Genomic DNA, 25,042 nt, shown 5'->3' on the forward strand with positions numbered 1-25,042 from the left:
CAGTCCCAGCACCGAGCCTTGCGGTACCCCACTAGTCACTGTCTGCCATTCTGAAAGAGACCCATTAATCTGTACTCTTTGTTTCCTGTCTGCCAACCAATTTTCTATCCATGTCAGCACTCTACCCCCAATACCATGTGCCCTAATTTTGCCCACTAATCTCCTACGTGGGACCTTATCAAATGCTTTCTGAAAGTCCAGGTACACTACATCCACTGGCTGTCCCTTGTCCATTTTCCTAGTTACATCCTCAAAACGTTCCAGAAGATTAGTCAAGCATGATTTCCCCTTCGTAAATCCATGCTGACTCGGACCGATCCTATTACTGCTATCCAAATGTGCCGCTATTTCATCTTTTATGATTGACTCCAGCATCTTCCCCACCACCGATGTCAGGCTAACTGGTCTATAATCCCCTTTTTTCTCTCTCCTGCCATTCGTAAAAAGTGGGATAACATTAGCTACCATCCAATCCACAGGAACTGATCCTGAATCTATAGAACATTACAAAATGATCACCAATGCGTCCACAATGTCTAGAGCCACTTCCTTAATTACCCTGGGATGCGGACCATCAGGCCCTGGGGATTTATCAGCCTTCAGTCCCATCAGTCTACCTAACACCAATTCCTGCCTAATGTGGATTATCTTCAGTTCCTCCGTAACCCCAGAACCTCTGGCCACTAGTACATCAGTAGGATCCAAAGTACCTGTTCAACTCATCTGCCATTTCCTTGTTCCCCATTCACCTTTTTCAGTCTTCAAGGGTCCAACTTTGGTCTTAACTAATTTTTTCCTCTTCAAATACCTAAAGAAGTGTTTACTATCCTCCTTTATATTCTTGGCTAGCTTACCTTCATACCTCATCTTTTCTCCCCGTATTACCTTTTTAGTTATCATCTGTTGCTCTTTAAACATTACCCAATCCTCTTGCTTCCCACTCACCTTTGCTACGTTATACTTCTTCTCTTTTATTTTGATACTGTCCCTGACTTCCATTGTCCAATGATGATGGGAAGGGAATCGGTTAAAGGGTAGGTGATGCTTCGCCAGTGATTGTATGGAAAATGTGTTGTGAGAATGGGAGTGTTTGGTGAGTGTAATGTCTTCTGTATGACCCTGTTGTGACTAGCATAATGTATACACGTCCGATATCTTGTAAGAAGAGTTTATTTCCAACAACTAACAGAAACTTCTAGAAGGTCACTTGACCTCAGTCACGAGGCACAGCTTCTACTCTTGGCCTCAAGGGCTGCTGGCATTTACATTACACTTACATTACACCTCCCCCTTCAAATCTATTTACATTACATCTCCCCCTTCCACATTGGGGTCACAATTTTTCCAATACTAATAAATTTAACCTTTAATCAATTTAATGTGGATAACAAACTATTTTCAATACTAATATTCATGACAAATACAACCTTTACATCTCCCCCTCCGGAAGTGGGGGCGCTGCCCTAGCAGCTGCGGCTCGCCTGCAGTCCATCTGTTTTTTCTTTTTTTGTTGTTTTCTTTAGTCCTGTTTTAATTAATTTTAGTTTATTAGGTTGTGTATGTGTGGGGGGGGAGAAACATGTTTTTGGTCTCTTCCTTCAGGGGGATGTGACCTTTTCTTGTCGTATCCCCCGTTTCCGTCTCCGTCTGCGCTGAGGCCTAATGGCGGAGCTGGCGGCCTCCAACTGGGACCGACCTCGAGGCTCCGGAGGCAGAGCCAGCCAGGACTTACCAACGCGAGGCTGGCCGACTATGGGGCTGTGGTGGCGTTACGGCGGCGGCGACGCGACTTCGGGGCTGTGGCGGAGTTCCAGCGGCGGCGACCCGACTTCGGGACTGTGGCGGCGTTCCGGCGAACCGACTTCGGGGTTGTGGCAGCGTTCCGATGGCGGCGACCTGACTTCGGGGCTGTGGCGGCGTTCCGGTGGCGGCGACCCAACTTCGGAGCCTCGGAGGCTCGGCCGCGGGCCCAATGGACGAAATCGTCGGGAGCTCGCAGGTCACAGGTTGGTGACCTGTTTTTCCGGAGCTTCCGCAACAACAGCTTCGTCCGCTGGACTGGAGGGCGGCAGCTTCGGCAGCTTCGACCGCCCAGGGCCGTGGAGTTTGAACTGGCCCGTTCGCGGAGCTCGGATTCAGCCGCGGGACTGACTTACTTACTATCACCCGGCGGGGTCACAACATCGGAAGCCTGGATCGGCTCAGCGCAGAACGAGAACAAGAAGGGAAGAGACAAGGACTTTAAGACTTTTGCATCCATGAGGAGCTGCCTGGTGTACTCACTGTTGTAGATGTTAAATCTGTGTTTATTGTGTGTTTTTGTTATTTTATTCTATGTTATGACTGCAAGGCACAAAATTTCGTTCAGACTGAAAGGTCTGAATGACAATAAATGAAACTTGACACTTGATACTTGATACTTCAACTTTGGGGTTTCATTTACGTGTACGTCCACGGCATATAAATGAAAATACAATACCATTAAAGCCATTTAGATTTGCCTTCATTTAATTCAGCACAACGTTTGCACATTTCCCATATATTTTCCTTCCATACTCCTTTGCAGTCGACCCAAATTCTGCTTATGAACTTTAATATTCACATAAAGATTTACTTTAGAATCAATTAAGAGTGCTGCTGTTTTCCACTTTAAACTCAAAACCTACAAACTCTAAGGTTCTGTCTTGTTGCCTCTTGCTGCGTCTGAGAGACTGGCTCCTGCCTCTCGTTGCGTCTCGGCGCATCATGTCGTCTGGGGGACTGGCCCCTTCTGGGAGACTATTTCTTGCTTCTGCGAGACTGGCTCCTCCATCTAAGTTTCTCACATCTGGGAGACTGGCTCCTCTGTCTAGGTTTCTCGCCGCGTCCGGGCGTCTGGCTACAGGTGGCCTATCCCCGGCTACAGGGGTCTATCCCTGGCTACAGAGCTCTATCCTGGGCTAAAGGTCTCTAACCTGGGCTACAGGGCTCTATCCTGAACCACATGTCTCTATCCTGAACTACATGTCTCTATCCTGGACTATAGGGCTTTACCTGGACTACAGGGCTTTACTTGGACAACAGGGCTTTACCTGGACTACAGGGTTTTACTTGGACAACAGGGCTTTACTTGGACAACAGGGCTTTACCTGGACTACAGGCTTTACCTGGGCTTACTCTCTGCCTCGTTTTGGAGACTTGCTCCCTGGGAGGCAGACTCCCCGTTCAAATAAAAACTTTTGTTGCTCTTTCGATTTCTGTTGCTGGCATGTAGTTCACCTTAACTTTTACTTCTTTGCATTTGATAGTGTCTTTAAACTGTTGCTCGGGTCATGCTGCGCGCTCCGCAGGGTTCCTTTTAAGTTCTCGAACATGGCAGTGGCGGCGGCCATTATCGCCGCGCAGATGCGGGACAGCACGGTCGGATAGAGGACGTGGCGGCCGTTACTCCCTCTGGGAGAGGCCATCTATGGAGACCTGCGATTCCTCCGACGATTCCTCTGGCCATCACGGAAGGCGACCTTCTCTCCGTCTCCCACACCTGATCGTCTGTCACGCTTACGGGTGGGCTTCCCCTCGCGGAAGACACGATCGGCCGGCCCTCCGAACTGAGCTTTTAGACCTGCTGGGGAGTGTGAGGAGCTGTGGGACTTGGTGGAGGCTCGTGAGGCTCTGTGCCCTCCGCTGCTTTCAAGGCGAGGCGAGGCCGTGCGCTTACTCTTTGGGCTGCCACACCTGTGTTTCTTGCTCTACTTCTTGCTTCTTTCTTATTGCTCTTTCACTCCGAGTTTACTTTTTCTTTTTCTTCTTTTTTGGCTTGCAGTCGCTCATTCTTCTTCTTCTTGCATGGAGGGTGGTCCCGGTGGCTTGAGTCCCTCCATTTTTTTACTCTGACACCATGTAATGTCCTCTGTATGACCCTGTTGTGACTAACACAATGAATACACGTCCGACATCTTGTAAGAAGAGATTATTTCCAACAACTAACAGAAACTTCTAGAAGGTCACTTGGCCTCAGTCACGAGGCACAGCTTCTACTCTTGGCCTCAAGGGGCGCTGGCATTTACATTACACCTACATTACAGTGGGGAATATAATGGATGATCTGTTGAGCTGGTGGGGTGGACAAGGGAACTCAATATATCTTCTAGCTGGAAGGGTGAAGGTGAGAGCAGAAGTACAAGAAATAGAGGAGATGTGATTAAGTGTCTTGAGCAAGGCCATGTTTGAAAATAAAGGAAAATATCTTAAAGGCACTGGTATAGAAAGTCTTGACATCACAACAGCGAATGGAGAAGGGAATTGAATTCTCACAGGAAAGTAGTGGGAGGAGGGAGTAGGTGTGGTCAAGATAGCTGTGGGAGTCCATGGGCTTTTATTTTGTTTTATATTTACAGCATCTTCAGTATTCTGCCCAAAGTTAGCGATGGATGGCCAACCTCGATGATCTTGAGGAGAGAAATTAAATTGACTAATTTTATGTGTAACCAACTCTTCAATTAAATTGAGTCAATGTGATTTTCGACAATGTGATTCCATCAAAATGGATAAATCATAAAATGTGGATAAATACATTCCCTGGTTTATCAATAAAAACCAAATGGCAGCTATTAGAGTGTTTGACTCTGAATGAGAGTGCTACCTAGCACAGTCAACATGGAATTGATGTAAAGATTTTGAAAACAAATAGAGCAAATTTATTTCATGGAACAAGAATGATCAGTTGTACTTGATTGGTGACTGAAGTTAAATAGTTAAATTAATTTTCCTTATTCTTCTCATTTGGATTTTAAAATATGCTTGTTGAAAAATTCCAGAGGAACATTTTAGTTAACTTTGAAGTTGCATTAAATTCAGAAACATTTTATCTCATATTATTGTTTGACTACTTTTGAGCCAATTATATGCTGAAATTGTATGTATTTTGATAACTATAATCAGCATTTCAAAGAATACATAAGAGCTTCTTAAAAAATTATGCAATCTATGCAGGTTTTGATTGAAAATATTAAATGAATTTTCACCAATAGTGTCAGACATTAGCTCTAGCATTTTGATTTGCAGCTTTTGAAATTTTAGAACCTTGACTAGTCTACTCCAGTCAAGAAATCAGAATTTATTTTTGCATACATTAATTCTACTCCATGGAAAAATCAAATTATTTGCTGGAACAGAAGAATACAAAACAAAAGAGTACAAATCAGAATAAGACATGGTCAATTGGTGCAGTGTTATAGGCAGAGACCACTCTGCAAGTACTGCACATCCAGTCTTCATCACTGAGGAAACACACTGTGTGGATAGGCTGAGAGAACATAGATTTGAAATAATGATCGTTAATATTACAACTGACATCAGAGCAGAGTAGGAATAAACTTTCAGATTTGTAGAAATACATCTGTGGGGAATTATAAAAAGTTTAGAAACGGATGAAGCAGCAGAGAGCAATAAATCTTCTACATGCAAAACCTGTTTTATCTTGTAACCAAGTATCTGCCAGGACTTTATTTTGTTATAATTCATAGTTATGTTAATTTCATAATTACATAAACGTAGTCCCTGTCACATAATCCTCATCTAGTTTTGTTTTACTGTACAAATAGTATCCTTAATGAATAGTCAAGGAGTTTTGTAGTTGGTTATAGGTTCCTAGTGCTTCTGAAGTTTGAAGCGTTTAACATTACAACAGAGTAGCTTTTATTTTTTGTTAGTGGAGAAAACAGGAGATGCTGGATCAATTGCCAGTTTTATGGTCTTCCCACCTTTAAAATATTTTTATGGTGTATGAAATGGCAACTGATGCAATGCCGTGAATTTTGACAAGCTAATATTTGGTCAAATGGTTTGTTGTTACATAAATCAGAAGCTGTCTCTGTAACAATTCAATGCAATACTCGACAGGAAATCTCACCATAAGTAGTAAGTGTAGAAATTAATGAGATGTGTGACACCAAATGATACATGCTAGCAATAAAAGGATAAAAATACAATTCTCTTCCAAACACATCAGAGCCTGAAGATGGTGTGATGTGGGGGGGAGGCGGTGGTGTGGGGGGGAGTGGGTGATGTGGGGGAAGGGGGTGGTGTGGGGAGAGGGGGAGGGAGGGGTGGGGGGGAAGGGGTGGTGTGAGGGAGAGGGTGGTGTGGGGGGGGGGGGCGGTGGTGTTGTGGGAGAGGGGTGGGGGGGGTGGTGTGGGGGAGAGCGGATGGTGTAGGGGGAGAGGGGGTGGTTTTTGGGGGAGAGGGGGTGGTTTGGGGGGTGGGAGTGGGTGGTGTGGGGGAGAGGGGTGGTCAGTGGTATGGTCAGAGAGGTGCTGAAGATACTATCATATATGAAGGTAGACAAGTCGCTAGGGCCTGATCAGATATATCAGAGGACATTGTAGGAGCCCTGGTTGAAATTTACGAGTTGTCTTTAAATACAGGAGAGGTGCTGGAAGAATGGAGGGTGGCCATTCAGTCCTTAGAGCCAACACTACCATTCAATATGATCAGGGCTGATCATCCAAAATCAATACCCCGTTCCTGCCTTCTCCCCATATCCTTTGATTCTGTTAGCCCTAAGAGCTATATCTAACTCTCTCTTGAAAACCTCCAGTGAATTGGCCTGCACTGCCTTCTGTGGCAGAGAATGTTGTGCTTCAATTCAAGAAGGGCTGCAGGGAAAATGCTGAGAACTATAGGCCAGTGAGCCTATCATCTGCAGTTGGAAAGTTACTGGAGTATTCTGAGGGATAGGATATACAGGCATTTAGACGAACAAGGGGTGATTAGGGATAGTCAGCATGGGTTGTACGTTGGAGGTCGTGTCTCGCAAACCTGATTGAGTGTTTTGAAGACGTGACCAAAAAAGTCGATGAGGGCAGAGCTGTAGATGTTGTATATGTGGACTTCAGTAAAGCATTTGACAATGTTTTACATGGTAGGTTACTCTGGAAGGTTAGATCTCATGCAATCCAAGGATAGCTGAATGGATAGCAAATTGGCTCCATGGAAGGAAGCAGAGGGTGATGATGGAAGGTTGCTTCTCCGACTGGAGGCCTGTGATTAGTGGTGTTCCCCAGGGTTCGGTGCTGGGCCTTTTTGTCATCTATATCAATGCTTTGGATGAGAACATAAAGGGCAAGATTAGCAAGGTTAAATTGCTGAGCAACTGGGAGATCAGGTAGGTTAAGGCGGACTGAGCGGAGGTGTTCAGAGAAACGATTGCCGAGCCTGCAATTGGTCTCGCCGATGTACAGAAGTTGACACCTGGAACAGTTAACACAGTAGATGAGGTTGGAGGAGGCGCAAGTGAACCTCTGCCTCACCTGAAAAGACTGTTGGGGTCCTTGGATGGAGTCGAGGGGGAGGTAAAGTGACAGGTGTTGCATTTCCTGCGGTTGCAGAGGAAAGTACCTGGGGAGGGGGTGGGGGTGGTTTCGGTGGGAAGGGACGAATTGACCAGGGAGTTGCAGAAGGAACGGTCTCTGCGGAAAGCAGAAAGGGGTGGAGATGGGAAGATGTGGCCGGTAGTAGGATCCCGTTGGAGGTGGCAAAAGTGTTGGAGGATTATATGCTGTATGCGACAGCTGATGGGGTGGAAGGGACTCTGTCCTTATTGCGAATGAGGGGGAGGGGGAGCAAGAGTGGAGCTACAGGATATCCTAGTGAGAGCCTCGTCTATAATGGAAGAGGGGAACCCCCGTTTCCTAAAGAATGAGGACATCTCCGATGATCTAGTATGGAAAATCTTATCCTGGGTGCAGATGCGGCGTAGACAGAGGAATTGGGAGTAGTGGATAGAGTCTTTACAGGAAGCAGGGTGGGAAGAAGTGTATTCTAGATAGCTATGGGAGTCAGTAGGTTTGTAGTAGATGTCGATCTGTCTCCTTTGATGGAGATGGTGAGATCCAGAAATGGTAGGGAGATGTCGGAGATGGTCCAAGTGAATTTGAATGCCGGATGGAAATTAGTTGTGAAGTTTATTCAAGAACCTGATGGATGCAGGAAAGAAGCGGTATATGATTTCAGGTTTCTGTACCTCCTGCCTGATGGTAGCAGCTAGAAGAGGGCATGGCCCGGTTGTCCTAGATGCAGGACAGTTTGTCCAAGATGTCTTGATAAAGGACATGGACAATTACTGATGGGAATGGAACACGGGGTCGAGGTTATGGCCAGATCAGCTGTGATCTTATCGAATAGAGGAGCAGGCGCAAGAGGCTGAGAACTCTACTCTTGTTTGAATTTTGATGTTCAAATGGTTTTTTTGGTATAGCTGCTTGTCGATTCTAATGATTTTCAAATGACAATTTTCAATAAATACTAGGAAAATGCAGACCTGCTGTTGGCCTTTCATCATGTTGCAGATTTTCTGAAGCAACTTACGATCTATGGTACAGTTAGTTGTACAACTGTAAGAGTTACAATACTGTACCAATAAGAGTCAAAGTAACTGGAACTATGGATTGGCATTCTTTGAAATCCATCCATAGAAAATTGGGCGAGATTCGGCACCTGCTGGTTGATTCAGAAACCAGCTTGTTCCAGGATGAATTGTTCCTTCAAAATGGGCAAGAACTTATTCATACTGAGGAGCTTATAAATTTCATAGAGATGACAAAGCAATGAAATTAGTTGAAAGCTTTGGTCCCTACCCCTCTTCAAAAGCATGAAAATGCATGCTCACCTCTACATAATCAGTGTGCCCTTTATCTTTTTGCAGAAAATGCAATGCCTCGAGACTCAGTCTGATTGGGGATAATCAGCCATGATCACATTGAATGGCGGTGCTGGCTCAAAGGGCCGAATGGCCTACTCCTGCACTATTGTCTATTGTCTCTTGTTCCTGGGTCAAACGCTTCATTTGATATTTGGGTGTGGATGTTACCCAAGGCTGTGACCTTACAGTCTTCATACTCCAGAGGCATTGTTCTCTGCCTTTTCAAATTTGTCATGCATAAGATCTGAGTTTTTTATTACATAGGTTGCAAACCATAATTACTGCTTAGTAAGATCAGGCCCTAAAAAACTAATTTAGTGTAGATGGATTATAATTTAATCAAATACATTTTCAAGATATAATGGATTTCAAAATAAAATGAATACCATTAGCACAACCTAAATCATATGGGTATGAAATCTCACAATAACTCATTGCACAAAGTGTGTTTTCTCGATCTTTGTATGCTGTAAGAACACCATAAGATTGGCTAAAAACAGGCTTGATAGCTTCACAGAGACTACGCCCAGCAGCAACCGTAGTCAGTAAAGTATACATTTATGCCAAAGATCGTTACATCCATTGACCTTTCAAGAGAGAGCTAGATAAGGCTCTTAAAAATAGCGGAGTCAGGGGATATGGGGAGAAGGCAGGAACGGGGCAATGATTGGGGATGACAGCCATGATCACATTGAATGGCGGTACTGGCTCGAAGGGCCGAATGGCCTACGCCTGCACCTATTGTCTATTGACCTCAATTCATTTCAATATCATGATTTTCCTGGTGTTCAGCAGAATACTATGCAAAATTCAGTTATTTGCTGTTGACATTTGGGCCTCAGCCATTCAAAGTCTGTGTTATTCACACTTAGGTCAGGTTTGCACCTGCAGGTGATATTATTGTTTCTGATGCTGGTAGGAGATGGGGAATGGGGTGTTCCAAAAGCAGATATTATTACTAAGAACAGGTGGGATTTCTGCAATTTGGCAAGTTTATTATTATAAAAGAATGCATATCAGGGCAAGAGAGAGTTATGCAGATGCGTGTAGGGGGACAATAATCTATATTACTAAAACTCTGTTCTTGACCGCTTTTGGCCTTCTGTGCTGCGATTTCCGAGAGAACGCTGCCACCTACGGCTGTCATTTTTGGCCACCTCGCTCAGAGCCCCCCTCCGCCGCATGTGTGCCGAGGATTTTTCCCGTCGATGAAAAATGACAGATATATTAATGTTTTTACAAAATTCCCCATTCTCTCTGCTGCCCCTGCTGGAGGGAGGGGGAGGGACTATAAAACCAGGAAGTGGTGTGCCTCAATCAGTCTCTGCAAGTGGTGTGCCTCAATCAGTCTCTGCAAGTGGTGTGCCTCAATCAGAGCTCTGAATAACACTGAACAAATGTCTCCACAGCTGTGAGTACCCATAATGTGGTTTGAAAATGAAAATATGGTTAGTTTGAGGAAAAAAGCACTGCCTGCAAATGGTTGTTTGGGTTGAAGTAAAAAGGCACCCTCTCTCTCTCTCTCTCCCATCCTCTCTCTCCCCACCTCTCTCTCTCCCTATCCCTCTCTTTCTCTCTCTCTCCCCCCCTGTCTCTCTCCCTTTCTCTCTCTCACTCCCTTTCTCTCTCTCACTCCCCCTCTCTTCCCCCCTCTCCTCTCCCCCCCCCCTCTCTCCCCTCTCCTCCCTCCTCTCCTCCCTCCTCTCCTCTCTCCCCCCTCCTCTCTCCCCCCTCCTCTCTCCCCCCTCTCTCCTCTTCCCCCTCTCCCTCTCCTCTCTCCCCCCTCCCCCCCCCTCCCCCCCTCCCCCCCCTCTCCTACCCCCTCCCTCTCCCCTACCCCCTTCCCTCCACCCTCCCTCCCCCTCCCTGCTCCCCACCTCTCCCCGCCCCTCATCTCACCCCCCTCTCAGCACACCCTCTCTCCTCCCCCTCTCTCCTCCCCCTCTCTCCTCCCCCTCTCTCCTCCCCCCCTTCCACCTCTCACCCCCCTCCTCCCCTCCATCCCCTCCCCCACCCTCCCCTAAACCCCCTCCCCTCCACACCCCCTACCCTCTTCCCTCCACCCACCCCCCTCCCTCCCCCTCCCTGCTCCCCACCTCTCCCCCTCACCCCCCTCTCAGCACCCCCTCTCTCTGTTAGTGTGTGTGACGCTGCATGCCGCCTCCCCCCCCCCACACAACCGCACGTTGGGGGAACAGACCCAACGGGTCTGCACTTGGTCTAGTAAAGATTAAAATTCACTAGACCAAGTGCAGACCCATTGGGTCTGCTCCCCCAACACAATGCGAGGAGGGGGATTAAGGCCAGCGAGTGGGGTCAAAGCTTATCATTAAAGACAGCGAAGTCAGAATGTTCTGGAAGAGCAGTTGTGGAGCTGTGCTCCCCTCACATGGGACCGGGAGCAGTAATAGTTTTCTTTAAAAGTCCAAGTGTTTTAAAATAAATGTTAATCTATATATTTTTTAAATACAAGTTGTAAAATAAATGTTAAGGAATGAAATGGCCAAGTCTTTTTTGAAGCAGCAGTCTAATTAAAGGGTGAAATCTCGATTAATCAATACAATCGGCAAGTCTTTTTTTTAATAAATGTCAATCAATGCAATCGTCAAGCCTTTTTTCAATAAATGTTAATCAAAGCAATCTCCAAGTTTTTTTTCAAGCAGCAGTCAAATTAAAGTGTAAAATCGCGAATTAATAATCAAAAAGCAACCCATTTAAAATAAAAAAGCGCTTTTTTTTTAAATCCAACTGGTTTAAAATAAAAATTAATCAATGCAATAGGGAATTATTCAAAAAAATGCAAGTATTCTTTTTTTTTGAAGCAGCAGTCTAATTAAAGTGTGAAATCTCGATTAATCAATACAATCGCCAAGTCTTTTTTCAATAAATGTTAATCAATGCAATCTCCAAGTATTTTTTCAAGCAGCAGTTGAAAAATAGTCAACGCAATAGGGAATTATTTTTAAAAATGCAAGTATTGGGGGTTTTTTTTGAAGCAGCAGTCTAATTAAAGTGTGAAATCTCGATTAGTGAATACAATCGGTAATTATGTTTTTAATAAATGTTAATCAATGCAATCATCAAGTCTTTTTTCAACAAATGTTAATCAATGCAATCTCCAAGTTTTTTTTCAAGCAGCAGTCAAAATAAAGTGTAAAATCGCGAAGTGATAATCTAAAAGCAACCTGTTTCAAATAAAATGGAGGTCTTTTTTGAAATCAACTGGTTTAAAATAAAAGTTAATCAATGCAATAGGGAATTATTAAAAAAAATGCAAGTATTATGTTTTTTGAAATGAAACTTGTTACAATAAAAGTTAATCAATGCAACAGCGAATTAGTTAAAAAAATTGAGGTATTATTGAAAGAAGTGCGCAACTTTAAAATTGAAATAGGTAAAGAAATAAGTAAAAAAAATAAAAGCTTATCGTTAAAAAGAGCGAATTCAGAGGAGTCTGCGAAGTCAGTGAAGTCAGAATGAAGCAGTCGGCTCTGAACTGGATCTTCACCCGACTGTCTTGGGAGTGTGTTTGAAGAACGGTGTGGAAGAGCAGTTGGAAGAGTCACCAATGGCGAAGTTGTTTATAAAATGCAAGTGTTTTAAAATGTGTAAACTGCCGTTGGAGCGCAGGTGCGCCCCTCCCGTCCGGAGTGACCCGTCGTGCTTTACGAACTGCCGTTGGAGCGCTGGAGCGCCCTTCCCTCCCGGAGTGGGGGAGTGCATTGTGATGTCATTCGGATTTTTTTCCCCAAAATGGTTGAGATTTTGGGGCTGTTTTTAAGGATGTCCCATTATGATGTCATTGTGGCAGTCGGCAGCCAGCTTGAGAGCCCATTGTGATTGGTGCTCTGTGAGAGCCACTATGCCATCATCACTGTGAGAAGGCTGGAAGCTGTCTGTGAGAAGGTGGTTTTGGTTGTTTTAAAAATTTCGACGATTAATAACTTCGGAAATATAGGTGGAAATGCGACGGGAAGATGTTTATCACCACCAGGGCAAAGATGTGAGTGGGATGTGTGAAAATGGGAAGGCTGTGGCCTAGTGTTTGGAAGATAGGAAAACCAGATTGACACAAAAACAAACAATAGGAAGACTTTTAGTATTATAGAGATTAGGCAGAGTCCTCACATGGACTGCAGATGACTCCAAAGACTGTCTCAAGGATATGTTCAACTGTTCTTCATTCCAGTGAGGACTCAGGATGTGGTAACAACTGCTGGAGGGAGACTCATAAATTGATGGGCATCCTCAGAGGAAGCTTAACTGCAAATCTTCCTCTGCTAAATCTGCTTCCTCATGCAATTGCAGCCATTCCCACAGAGACCATGCAGTAGGAGATTCAAAAATATTCTTCGATTTTTGTAGCCCTTTGAGCAATATAAGATTGAAGTCTTGCTACATACAATTGGAGACAGATGGGTTTTTGGTAATTTGTTGAAGTTGGGGTTGAGTGAGTTTGATGGGTGATGCGTGGTAGAGCAAATCTCAAAATTGGCCGAATTGTGCAAGGCACAGATTATATGCAGTTTATTAATGGCATTAAAAATCCCAAAAGACAATTCAATTAATAATTGTAAATTATTAAGATATTTGGAAGATTTTATTTAGTGTAAAGCAGACTCTGATAATAAGCTGTTTCGTTTACTAAGACAGAATAACAGAATAATAATTGGGATGAATTAGACTAATTTATATTTTTTGGATTTGCAGCTCAAGAATGATAATGTTTTAAGTGTTGGGGCATAATGTTGGTCAGCTACAAATTAAATTCAATAAATTAATCAATAAGAATCTGAACAATGGTGATAAAGATTCATATATTGCACAGTTTTGGATGGGTAGAGTCTGGAATACTTTTACAGTCAGTGGCAAGGTTCCTTAATCAAACATGGAAGAGTGCTATGGAGCAAACACGCTTGCAAACAAGCAGAAGGACACTAAGATGCATAACCGAGTTATGTGGTAGAAAGTGAAATATGCGGTAGGGAGTAACAAAGATAATTGATGGTGGCCAATGCATTGGCTGGCAATTTGGTTTGGCCTACTAGGGTGAACAATTGAAGAAAACAGTAGTGTGGGCTGAAGACCTTGTTGTATCTTATTGGCTCGAGTAGAGTCCCATAGAGGTTTGAGAAGGAAATACAGAGACACTGGTTGAAAGAAAACTACTTACTTCTCAAACTAATTTCTAACCTGCTTCACTGATCATTACTTACAGGTTTGGGTTTTCCGAGTGGCACAGTAAGGAAACAGTGTCCTCCAAAGGTGGGCCAACACTGAATGCACAATCAACCTGATTTTCTCCCATGATGTCTCACTCTGTCTTTTAATCAAATAATGGTTAGGTGGAACCTGATACATTTCACCAGATCAAGCTGGAAATGGTGCACACTTGGAGTTTGTTTCTCACCAGATGACCAATGTTGCCCATAACTTTAGAGAAATACAGCGTGGAAACAGGCCCTTCGGCCCACCGGGTCCACGCCGACCAGCGATCCCTGCACACTAACACCAACCTACACACACTAGGGACATTTTTTACATTTATCAAGCCAATTAACCTACAAACCTGTACGTCTTTGGCGTGTAGGAGGAAACCGAGGATCTCGGAGAAAACCCATGCAGGTCATGGGGAAAATGTACAAAGTCCGTATAGACAGCACCCGTAGTCGGGATCGAACCCAGGTCTCCGGCACTGCATTTGTTGTAAGGTAACAACTCTACCGCTGCGCCACTGTGCCACTGTACCTTGTCCATTCTGCAAGGTGGAGTGTTCAGCAAGTTACTACTAGATTGCCAATAATGATCTTTTAATAGTTTATGGTATCAGCAGGCCTTTTCATTGTTTCCAATTGTCCCTGATGATCAATACCATTTCGATAAATGGAAAAACATTTAAATAATGACAAAAAATAATAAATTACTTTAAAACTTGCATGATTTAAGACATTAATTAAAACAATACTTAAAAACAATCAAATCACTTAACTTAATTTAACTTTTTTTGGAAAGGTTGACAACCCCATTGAAATGCTAGATCCATCAGCAATTTCTGATGTAAAACTGAGTGGTTAGATATGGCACATCTGACTTTCAGCTAATTATGTTACAACATCATCATATGACCACCAGCATGATCTGCACATCAGCTCTGCAGTGGTTGGCACATAATTCCATGATATATTGATGTGTGCACCTGGTGCTACTGTACAGAACGGTCAGCTAGCCATTAGGTGAGCTGTCCTGTTATATATAATGATGAGAGCTCTCCTCCAAACTGTCAACTATTGGCCCAACTAGTGGAACAATTGACAATGTATATTTTCTCTCCATCTTGCACCACAGAGGACCTGGATTTAATTTCAATGGTTAAATCCAAATGTATTTGGATTTTAATATAGTATGGATACATATAAAATGCACATTTTCACTCAATTGCATTTCGAACATCATACATTGCTCAATGGAAATTACTGTGTCACTTTAAAAGAAGCACACAGGACAAGAAAAAATCAGAATTAGAATATTTGCAATTTCTCAAGCTTCACATGAGGTTTCATTGTATTAAAAGAATACATCATCAGGTAAACTACTGGAGGTATACGATTATTCCCGAAGCGTATACTCTGAAATACATGGTGTAATATTCATTTTCTCATGAACAACATATCCTAATCCTAAAATGAACAGTAGAGCAATCAGGTTACTTGCAAATGACAATGTGGATCTTTAAGACATAAAAATTCCTGTTGGTTCTGAAGAAATTTGTGGATTTTTTCTGATTTGGGAGAACTGAGCGAACTAGTGATGTGAGGTTGTGTATAAGCTACTTACATACTTGTGGAAAGACACAACATGCCATTGGTCCACTATGCCTGCACTGTTACATTGCAATTGTCATATGCACAAGTACGGTAAGAACATTAAATATAACGTTAAAACTAAGGTACCTTCTGGGTTATTTTATCAATTGCCTTCAATAGATACACTTTAGTTTCCCACCTTCTTTTTGGTGCAGAAAGGACACAAAATGCTGGAGTAACTCAGCACCCCTGGAGAACATGAATAGAAGACATTTTGATCCGGGACCCTTCTTTAGACTGATTGCAGGGGTAGGGGGTAAGAAAGCTAGAAAAGTGGAGGGGCGGGGCAAAGCATGGCGATCACAGGTGAACACAGGCCTGCATTCACCTGTGATTTGCCATGCTTTGTCCTGCCCCTCCACTCTCTTTCTCCACTAGCTTTCTTTCACTGCACCCCTGCAATCAGTCCGAAGATGGGTCCTGACCCAAAACATCACTTATCCATGGTCTCCAGGGATGCTGCCTGATATGTCTGAAGAACGGTCTCAACCCAAAGAGTCTGAAGAAGGGTCTCGACCCGAAACGCCACCCATTCCTTCTCTCCAGAGATGTTGCCCATCCTGCTGAGTTACTCCAGCATTTTGTGTCTATGCTGCCTGACCTGTGGAGTTACTCCAGCAATTTGTGTCTCTCCATGGCATAACATTAGCAGTTCCTTGTTTCTACTTCTTTTTGATATAAACGGTTTCTTTCCATTTTCTCAATTATTACCATCAATTTTAAATACCTCTATTAATATAATTCACTATTAAATATGTAAATAAATTTCTTTACAGAGGAACAGCTTGAAGCAGATTCTCTTCACTTTCTCGAGTTTGGTGTGAGAGGTGCAGCTCCAACAACATCAATGAACTGATCTTTTCCTTCTCCCTTAATTTCCTCAGAACTAGTTCCCACAGTTCCTATCTGTCCGTCTATGCCAAAGCCTTCTCCTGATGCCAAGTTGGTTGCCCCTAGTAATTTATAAAGCTCAACATTATTTCCTTACATCTGTCATATAAAATGTTGGCCTCCCATTTTATTTCTGTTTTTAAATAGCTTATCTTTTTTTTTCCAACATTTTTTTAGCAAATGTGAGAAATAATGAGATTCCCTTTAAGATGACTACTTAAACAGAACATAATGCTGAAAGTAAATGAGGGCTATGGGTTAATAGCACCCATCACCACAGCAAATTTAGAAGCAGGATCTGTCACCCTATATCAATATCATCAAGGACAAATTAAACTCAACAAATAGAGATTTTACACATTTTTTCAGTTTGCTGAATGTATAGGGAATAATCTTAACCCAAACATTTGATCAGGCAACCAAAATAATATACAGTATGAAGTGTTTTGGTCACCACTGACTCGCTCTCTCTTGCCAGTAGGTTAGATTAAAACATTCTCTAGGTTGCTTGTGGTTCAAATAAATAATTGAAAAATTTCACTAAACCTTATGAAATTCAGTTCCCATATGTAATTGTAAACAAATTATTCAACTGTAGAGTCAATGTTCCCGGTTTACAAAAAAAAAACAGAGATGGGATATAATATGTTACCTGAAGAAGAAGCCTCTCATCCCCAATAATTGCTGCTTTATTCCAATCTATGATCTCTGAAAATGGCAACTCCCATCCATTACTCAGTAATACGGGGATACATGCAGCCTGAAACAAAGGATGTTGAAATTTACAATAATGTTCTTTAAATTATTAGCAATAAATAATCACAACAGATCTCAAAGATAGGACTAGTTAATTTACTTAAAGCTTTATTGCATGGTTCAGTAACGGTCAGAATTATTAAGCTGTAAGTGAAATGGGCCAATGCACAGGGCATGGAATTTTACTTTAAGCAATAATCATACATTTCATCGAGAGCTTATTGTTCAAACTTAAGAAGATTAAAGACACAAGAACTACAGACACTGGAATCTTGATCAAAATACTAAGTGCTACAGGAACTCAGCAGGCCAAAGCATCTGTGGAGGGAATGGACAGATGACCTTCAGTTCTGGATCCTTCTTCAGACTTCAGAGGATTGAACATTGATGCAAACGCATGATAGAAAGGGGAAGACCTTAATGATTAGATTGATTACCCTATAAACATCGAAGCCAAATAAGTAAAAGGGAAAGGAAAAGTGAGTTATGATGGAGGGAAATTAGGAAGAAGTAAGTTTGGGAATATACTGTAAATAAAATAATACTGTGGGATTCAAAGGAAAAGGGTGGTGGGAGATGCCATGGATATTGGATTGAATTTGTAAGCTTGTATTTTCATACAGAAAATATCAATTTTACTTCGGAGTCACGTGAGTGACTACGTGAAGAACCCGCTCAGTGCGCAGGCGCGGCATTACTCCAGCAGTGCAACAGCGGCTGCAACGGGAGTTAGGCGCTCCCGCTACAGAATGAACCGGACCGTCAGGTGAGTACCCTGAGGTCGGGTTTCTTTTACAGGTGAGCCTTTTTCTGCTTGTGTTTTTTACAGGCAGAGAAAAAGGCTCTGGAACAAAACTGTCCCCCGTTCAGGGAGGAACGTTTTCCCGTCGGGGAGGGGGGCAGCAACAGGCGGTAGGAGCGTTACCCGGTGTTCCTCTATTCCCCGACACCGTGCCGAGCCCAGCCCGCTAGTACCTGAGCAGCGGGCTGGATGCATAGCCACCCGAAGAGGCATCCGGCAGGTGTTCCCGATTTCGGACGGGACGTCTCTCCACCCGCATGGGGGGAGAGAGAGCCGCCTGAGCCGCTGGAGCGGCTCACGGAGCAGGTGCCTGCGAGACGCGCTGCTTGAGGGGCGCTCTCGCTACTACAAGGCACAAAAGCTCCAGAAGAAGGTGGTAGGAACAATTACCGGGCGCTCCGCTATCCCCATCACCGCGCCGAGCCCAGTCCCGCTAGTGCCTGAACTGCGGGCTGGATGTCTAGCCATCCGAACAGGCATCCGGCCGGTGGCGTCCGATTCGTCGGACGGGGACATGTCTCCACCTAAATGGAGGAGAGACAGCCGCCTGAGCTGCATCCAACAGCTATTGGAGCAGCTCCAGCGAGATGCGCAGAAAGAGCGCTCTCGCGGAGGGAGGTCAGGCACCCCCTCCACAGTGTTTCATGCACTGCCCTCTGCTCCCTCATTACTGGAGGCTAGCATTGGTGACCAGGGCTGGGCTGGTCTGGAGCTGGGGCAGGCGGACGAATTTGGGAGTATGCCAGGGGTGCAGGAACAGGAAGAGCTGTTGGGTGTGGTGGACCGCTTTGTAGCAACCTCACGGGCTGGAGCACCGCTGGAACCAAGAATGGCGGCCAGCATCAACCATCTATCCAATAAACCATTACTGGAAAAGGTGCTCGCTGAGGTGCTGAAACAACACACAGCACCAGAAAACTGTGAGGCCCTCAAAGTAAAAAGTGTCAACAGCCAAATCTGGGGGCATGTGGGGTCACACATCCGGTCCCAAGAACTCAAGCTACAGCGGATCCTAAGGCTCCTGACGTCGGCCATCACAGCCTTTGCTCGTTCCGTGGAGACCACGGAGATGGATACCTGCCAGCAGGATGTGCTGGCATTAATGTGTACCACACAATTTGAGATCAACAATCTCCGGAGGGAAACATAAGACCTGCCCTCAATCCCAAATTTGCTGGCTTGTGTAAAGTACCAGCTGCGGAGACGGACGCGCTGCTATTTGGGAAAGATCTCAATAAAAAACTGAAGGAGATGGAGGAAGCATCAAAAACCTTCGGCCTAATGAGGGCAGGCCCCGGGACGAGCAAACCAAGACCTCCGATACCCAAGCGGCAGCACCCCACGGCATCCACCAGTCGACGTCCGCAATATGGGACTGGTGAACGCTTGGGGTCCGCACATTATCCCCAAAGATCTTTTTAGATCAGGGCCCGCAGCGGACCCTCTGGAAAATGCGCCTCCCCCCCAACATCGCCAGCACGTCAGAACAAAACCTTCAGGAAAATGAAGAAACAGAATCGCCAATAACCATGGAGGTAGGTGGGTCTGGTCCCTACCAGCATATAGAGAATAAGGGTGCTTTATTAACAGGGGGGAGATTACACTTGTTTAAAGAAGCATGGGGTATGGTCACGAGTGACAAGTATATACTCAACAGCATTAGTGGATATAAAATACAATTCATGTCAGAAAAAACGCCGCCAGTTCAACATTATCCCCAAAGGGTATTTCTCCCTCCGTCAAAGAGAAACATGAGGGACAAGCTGAACTGGTGAGACTTATCACAAAGGGGGTCATCGAAAAGACCAAACATGAACCTTTGGAATTTGTATCGAATATATTCACTAAAACCAAAAAAGATGGTGGCTGTCGCATCATCATTGACTTAACATCACTAAACAAATTTGTTAAGTATATACATTTCAAAATGGAGACATATGTTACTGCCAAACAACTGAATTCCAAAGGACACTTCATGGCAAGCATTTATCTTAAAGAGGCTTACTATCTAGTACCCATATACAAGGATCATCGCAGATACCTAAAATTTATCTGGATGGTACAAAGCATTGCCTTATGGGCTAACTTCAGCCCCAAGATTATTCACCAAAATATTGAACCCAGCCATGGCAATACTAAGAAAACAAAAACATATTGTCATGGCATATCTGGATGATATTCTGATAGTAGGGAAAACGATGGAATTGGCTGTGGCAGCAGTATCAGCTACAAAACAGCTCCTCGAAACTCTGGGGTTCGTCCTACATCCAGATAAATCTAAGTTGAAGCCATCCACTATCATGGACTACCTGGGCTTCACAATTAACTCAGTCCATATGACTGTTACCTTGCCAAAGGCAAAAATGGTTGAATTAGCACAATCATGCAACAATTAATGGTCAACGAGCGACCAACTATTCGACAAATAGCAAGAGTAATTGGGGAAATGGTAGCAGCATTTCCGGCTACACAATTCGGACCTTTGCACTATCAAAAAATTTACAGAGAGCAAAGGTACAGGCAATAAAACGACATACAGGTCACTATGATCGTGTCATGAACTTACCCACTGAAGCAATATCAGAGCTACAGTGGTGGGCAGAAAACGTTTGGCATAGTTTCAGCCCTATCTTTATCACTAACCCTACTTTAGTTATTCAAACAGATGCCAGTGCTCAAGGCTGGGGAGCGACTAACTCCATATCCAGCACAGGTGGTAGATGGACTAACCTAGAGTCATCATTACTACTTACACTGGGCATTAACTATCTAGAGATGTTGGGCGCCTTTTATGGTTTAAAAGCATATGTATCTAATATGCAGCACTTGCATGTTCGGTTACAAATTGATAAATACTACGGTGATGGCTTATATTAACCATATGGGTGGCATAAAATCATTATCATGCGACAAATTGGTCAACATGATTTGGCAATGGTGTGTCGAAAGACATATTTGGCTATCAGCTACTTACCTACCAGGTAAGCTAAACACCCATGCCATGAGAAAATTAAATGCCTGGGTTGCAAGTTTGAACAGACCTTACCTGGAACTGGGATTGTCCAAACAAACCATCACCACCATGTCGGCATCCCTTCGAACATCCACCAAGAGGCAGTGCTTAACCAGCATCAAAAAAGGGAGAAGTACTGCCAGGAAACAGGGACAACATACGCAACAGCCACAGCCACCAACATACTGGAGTTCCTGGCCTATCTACACCACTATGTAGGGATCAGCTACAGTGCCATCAACACAGCGCAGAGTGCTCTTTCTGCTTATCTCAAACCAGCGCCAGGACAACAGGCCATGGGATCCCATCCACTGGTGGTAAAACTGATGAAGGGCATTTACAATATCAAGCCCTAAGCCCAGGTAGTCTCCAGGTATTTGGTCTCCAAATCTGAGGAAGGACATTATTGCCATAGAGGGAGTGCAGAGAAGGTTCACCAGACTGATTCCTGGGATGTCAGGACTGTCTTATGAAGAAAGACTGGATAGACTTGGTTTATACTCTCTAGAATTTAGGAGATTGAGAGGGGATCTTATAGAAACTTATAAAATTCTTAAGGGGTTGGACAGGCTAGATGCAGGAAGATTGCTCCCGATGTTGGGGAAGTCCAGGACAAGGGGTCACAGCTTAAGGATAAGGGGGAAATCCTTTAAAACCGAGATGAGAAGAACTTTTTTCACACAGAGAGTGGTGAATCTCTGGAACTCTCTGCCACAGAGGGTAGTCGAGGCCAGTTCATTGGCTATATTTAAGAGGGAGTTAGATGTGGCCCTTGTGGCTAAGGGGATCAGAGGGTATGGAGAGAAGGCAGGTACGGGATACTGAGTTGGATGATCAGCCATGATCATATTGAATGGCGGTGCAGGCTCGAAGGGCCGAATGGCCTACTCCTGCACCTAATTTCTATGTTTCTATGTATACCCATATTTGGGATATCAGTGTGGTCCTGACATATCTCAGGGAATGGCCACCAGCCAGATCCCTCGGCCTCGAGCAAGCTACACTATAGACGCTCATGTTGATGGCACTTGTATCCGCTCAGAGGGTCCAGTCACTACACCTATTGCGACTGGACAACATGATCACAGCTCCAGACCAGATCTGTCGTTATCCAGCGACTGATCAAACAGAGCAGACCAGGAACACCTAATCCAGTCGTGGCTTACCCTCCAGAACCACGGTTATGTGCCATGACCCACCTACTATCCTACATAGACACAACCAAAATATTCGAGGGAGATGAAAAGCCTTGTGGGTCAGTCACAAAAACCTTATGGTCGGGTGACGAGCCAAACCATTGCGAGATGGCTCAAGCAGGTGCTAGAAACTGCTGGGATAAACACTACCATGTACAAATTTTATTCCACCAGGGCAGCATCCATGTCGACGGCTAAAGAATGGACATGCCTATAGACCACATCCTGGCTACAGCAGGATGGTGGGGGGGGGGGGAAAGAGCGTTCAGAAATTTTATAATAAGCCGTTGACAAAACCTGGTTTATTTGCAGTAAAGATTTACGAACTGCAAATATTTAATTTAAGCCCAGGGGAGCAACTTAATTCTTTGTTGTTATTGTTTAAAAAATACCATTGTGTTTTTCTACAAATAGACTCATTGGTTGATTACGATAACACTTCCTCCCTCAAGAACTTCGGCAGTGAGTGAAATGAAACTGTTACACGGTTTGAAATCACAGAGCTTTGAAATCTTCACGTAGTCACTCACGTGACTCCGAAGTAAAATAGTAAGATTAAACGAGAACTTACCAGTTTGAAGTTTGATCTGTATTTTATGAGGAGTTACGATGAGGGATTACGTGCCCTCCGCTCCCACCCTCATTATATGGATCAAACTAATAAATTGATGTCTCCTTATCTTGACAATGTTTACTTCAAATAACTGTGTCTATCTGTGATTCCACACCGCTGCTTGGAAGTATGCCGCGCCTGCGCACTGAGCGGGTTCTTCACGTAATCCCTCATCGTAACTCCTCATAAAATACAGATCAAACTTCAAACTGGTAAATTCTCGTTTAATCTTACTATTTTATGCATTAAAAAAGGTTACTGTTAATTGGGTCTATTTAACTAGAAGAGATAGTATGCATTGAATTAATGGAAGAAGATGAGACAAATAATTAAATGACTATAATCTAATAAATCTCAATTTCAATATTTGGATAAAAAAAGATTTTATCATACACTCCATCCATTGTTAGAAACTGGCCAACGCACTTTGCCTCTATGGTGAGTTTCTATGTGGAGGTTGTAGAAATAAAGTTCAGCTTTGTTTCAGGACGAGAGAAATTTTAAGAATAATCTTAACAACTAAAACAAAAACAAGAATTGTATAAAATTGTGTAAATGTAAAAGGCATTAAAAATAAAACTGCAAAGAACAGCAAAATGAATAGGGGCAGTAATGCTGCTTTGGAATCATTTTCCCTTTTTCTAGAACTCATAGATGTCACCAAAAGGATCAACAATCTATTGCCAGTACAAGGTTGATTCAGAAGGTTAAAATGCATGGGATTAAAAGTGACTTAGTTGTCTGGATTACTGATAGAATAAGCGGGTGGTGGTGTTGTATGGCTTACTGTCCGGACAGTGATTTTTTCTCTACTCTCAAGCTCTGTGCCGAACAACTGGCACCGGTCTACACAGACATTTTCAACCAGTCCCTGCAAACTGGTATGGTCCCTGCCTGCTTCAAAGTCTCCACTATTGTCCCTGTACCCCAAAAGGCAAGGATTACTGGTCTTAATGACTACAGGCCTGTCGCACTGACCTCATGAAGAACCTTGAAAGGCTGGTGCTCGCCTAGCTGAAAAATATCACAGACCCCCTGCTGGACCTTCTGCAGTTTGCATATCGTGCCAATAGATCTGTGGATGACGCAGTCAACCTGGGCCTGGAATTTATCCTCCAACACCTAGACCGCCAGGGGACCAAGGTGCTGGAGGATTTTGTTTGTTGATTTTAGCTCTGCATTCAACACCATTGTGCCAGAGCTACTACACTCCAAACTTTCCAAGTTGACTGTGCATGAACCCTTCTGTCGGTGGATCACCAGCTTCCCATGTGAGGCTGGGAAAGCACATCTCAGACCCGCTGACCCTCAGCATAGGAGCACCACAAGGCTGCGTACTCTCCCCTCTCCTCTACTCTCTCTACACCAATGACTGACTACTCTGTCAAGCTTCTCAAGTTTGCGGACGACACAACCCTGATTGGACTGATCCAGGATGGGGAGGAATCTGTCTACAGACAAGAAGTGACACAGCTGGCGTCCTGGTGCCATCACAATAACCTGGAGCTCAATGCTCTTAAGACAATGGAATTGATTGTAGATTTTAGGAGAGCTCCCCCTCCCCTCACCCCACTCACCATCACCAACACCACAGTTACATATGTGGAGTCTTTTAAGTTATTGGGAACAATCATCTCCAAGGACCTTAAATGGGGGGGCCACCATCGACTCCATAGTCAAAAAGGCACAACAGATTATGTACTTCCTGCGGCAGCTGAGGAAGCACAATCTGCCACAGGCAATGATGGTCCAATTCTATACGGCCATTGTAGAGCATATCCTCACCTTCTCCATCATGGTCTGGTTTGGCTCAGCCACCAAGCAAGATATCCGGAGGCTGCAACGAATCGTCCGATCAGCTGAGAAGGTTATTGGCTACAACCTTCCTTCCATTGACGAACAGTACACTGCAAGGGCCAGGAAGCGAGCGGGTGAGATCATCTCTGACCCCTCTCACCCTGGCCACAAACTCTTTGAAGCACTTCCCTCTGGAAGGTGACTCCGGACTGTCAAAGCTGCCACAGCCAGACATAAAAACAATTTTTTATCCACGAGTTGTTGCTCTACTCAATAACCAAAAATCTGTAGCCTCCTTTTGCTCTGGTATTTTATTTAATTCACATGTTTAATCGATAATATTTTATTATTAATGTTTAATGTTTTATGTGTCATTCCTAACTGTCACTGTATGTCATGTTGTTACTTGCGGGTGGAGCACCAAAGCAAAT

General features: G+C 44.0%; 1 protein-coding gene across 3 annotated transcripts in view; it reads right to left on the reverse strand.

Moving 5' to 3' along the window:
* LOC116973398 (exostosin-1-like) overlaps positions 1-25,042 on the reverse strand; it is a 333,037-nt gene that overhangs the window by 136,857 nt on the left and 171,138 nt on the right. For all 3 annotated transcript variants that reach the window (XM_033021408.1, XM_033021407.1, XM_033021409.1), the window contains exon 4: positions 17,087-17,194. In XM_033021408.1, coding sequence (XP_032877299.1) covers positions 17,087-17,194 — 108 coding nt within the window. The remainder of the gene's footprint in view (positions 1-17,086; positions 17,195-25,042) is intronic.

Source organism: Amblyraja radiata, chromosome 5, assembly GCF_010909765.2.
Source record: "Amblyraja radiata isolate CabotCenter1 chromosome 5, sAmbRad1.1.pri, whole genome shotgun sequence".
Lineage (NCBI taxonomy): Eukaryota > Metazoa > Chordata > Chondrichthyes > Rajiformes > Rajidae > Amblyraja > Amblyraja radiata.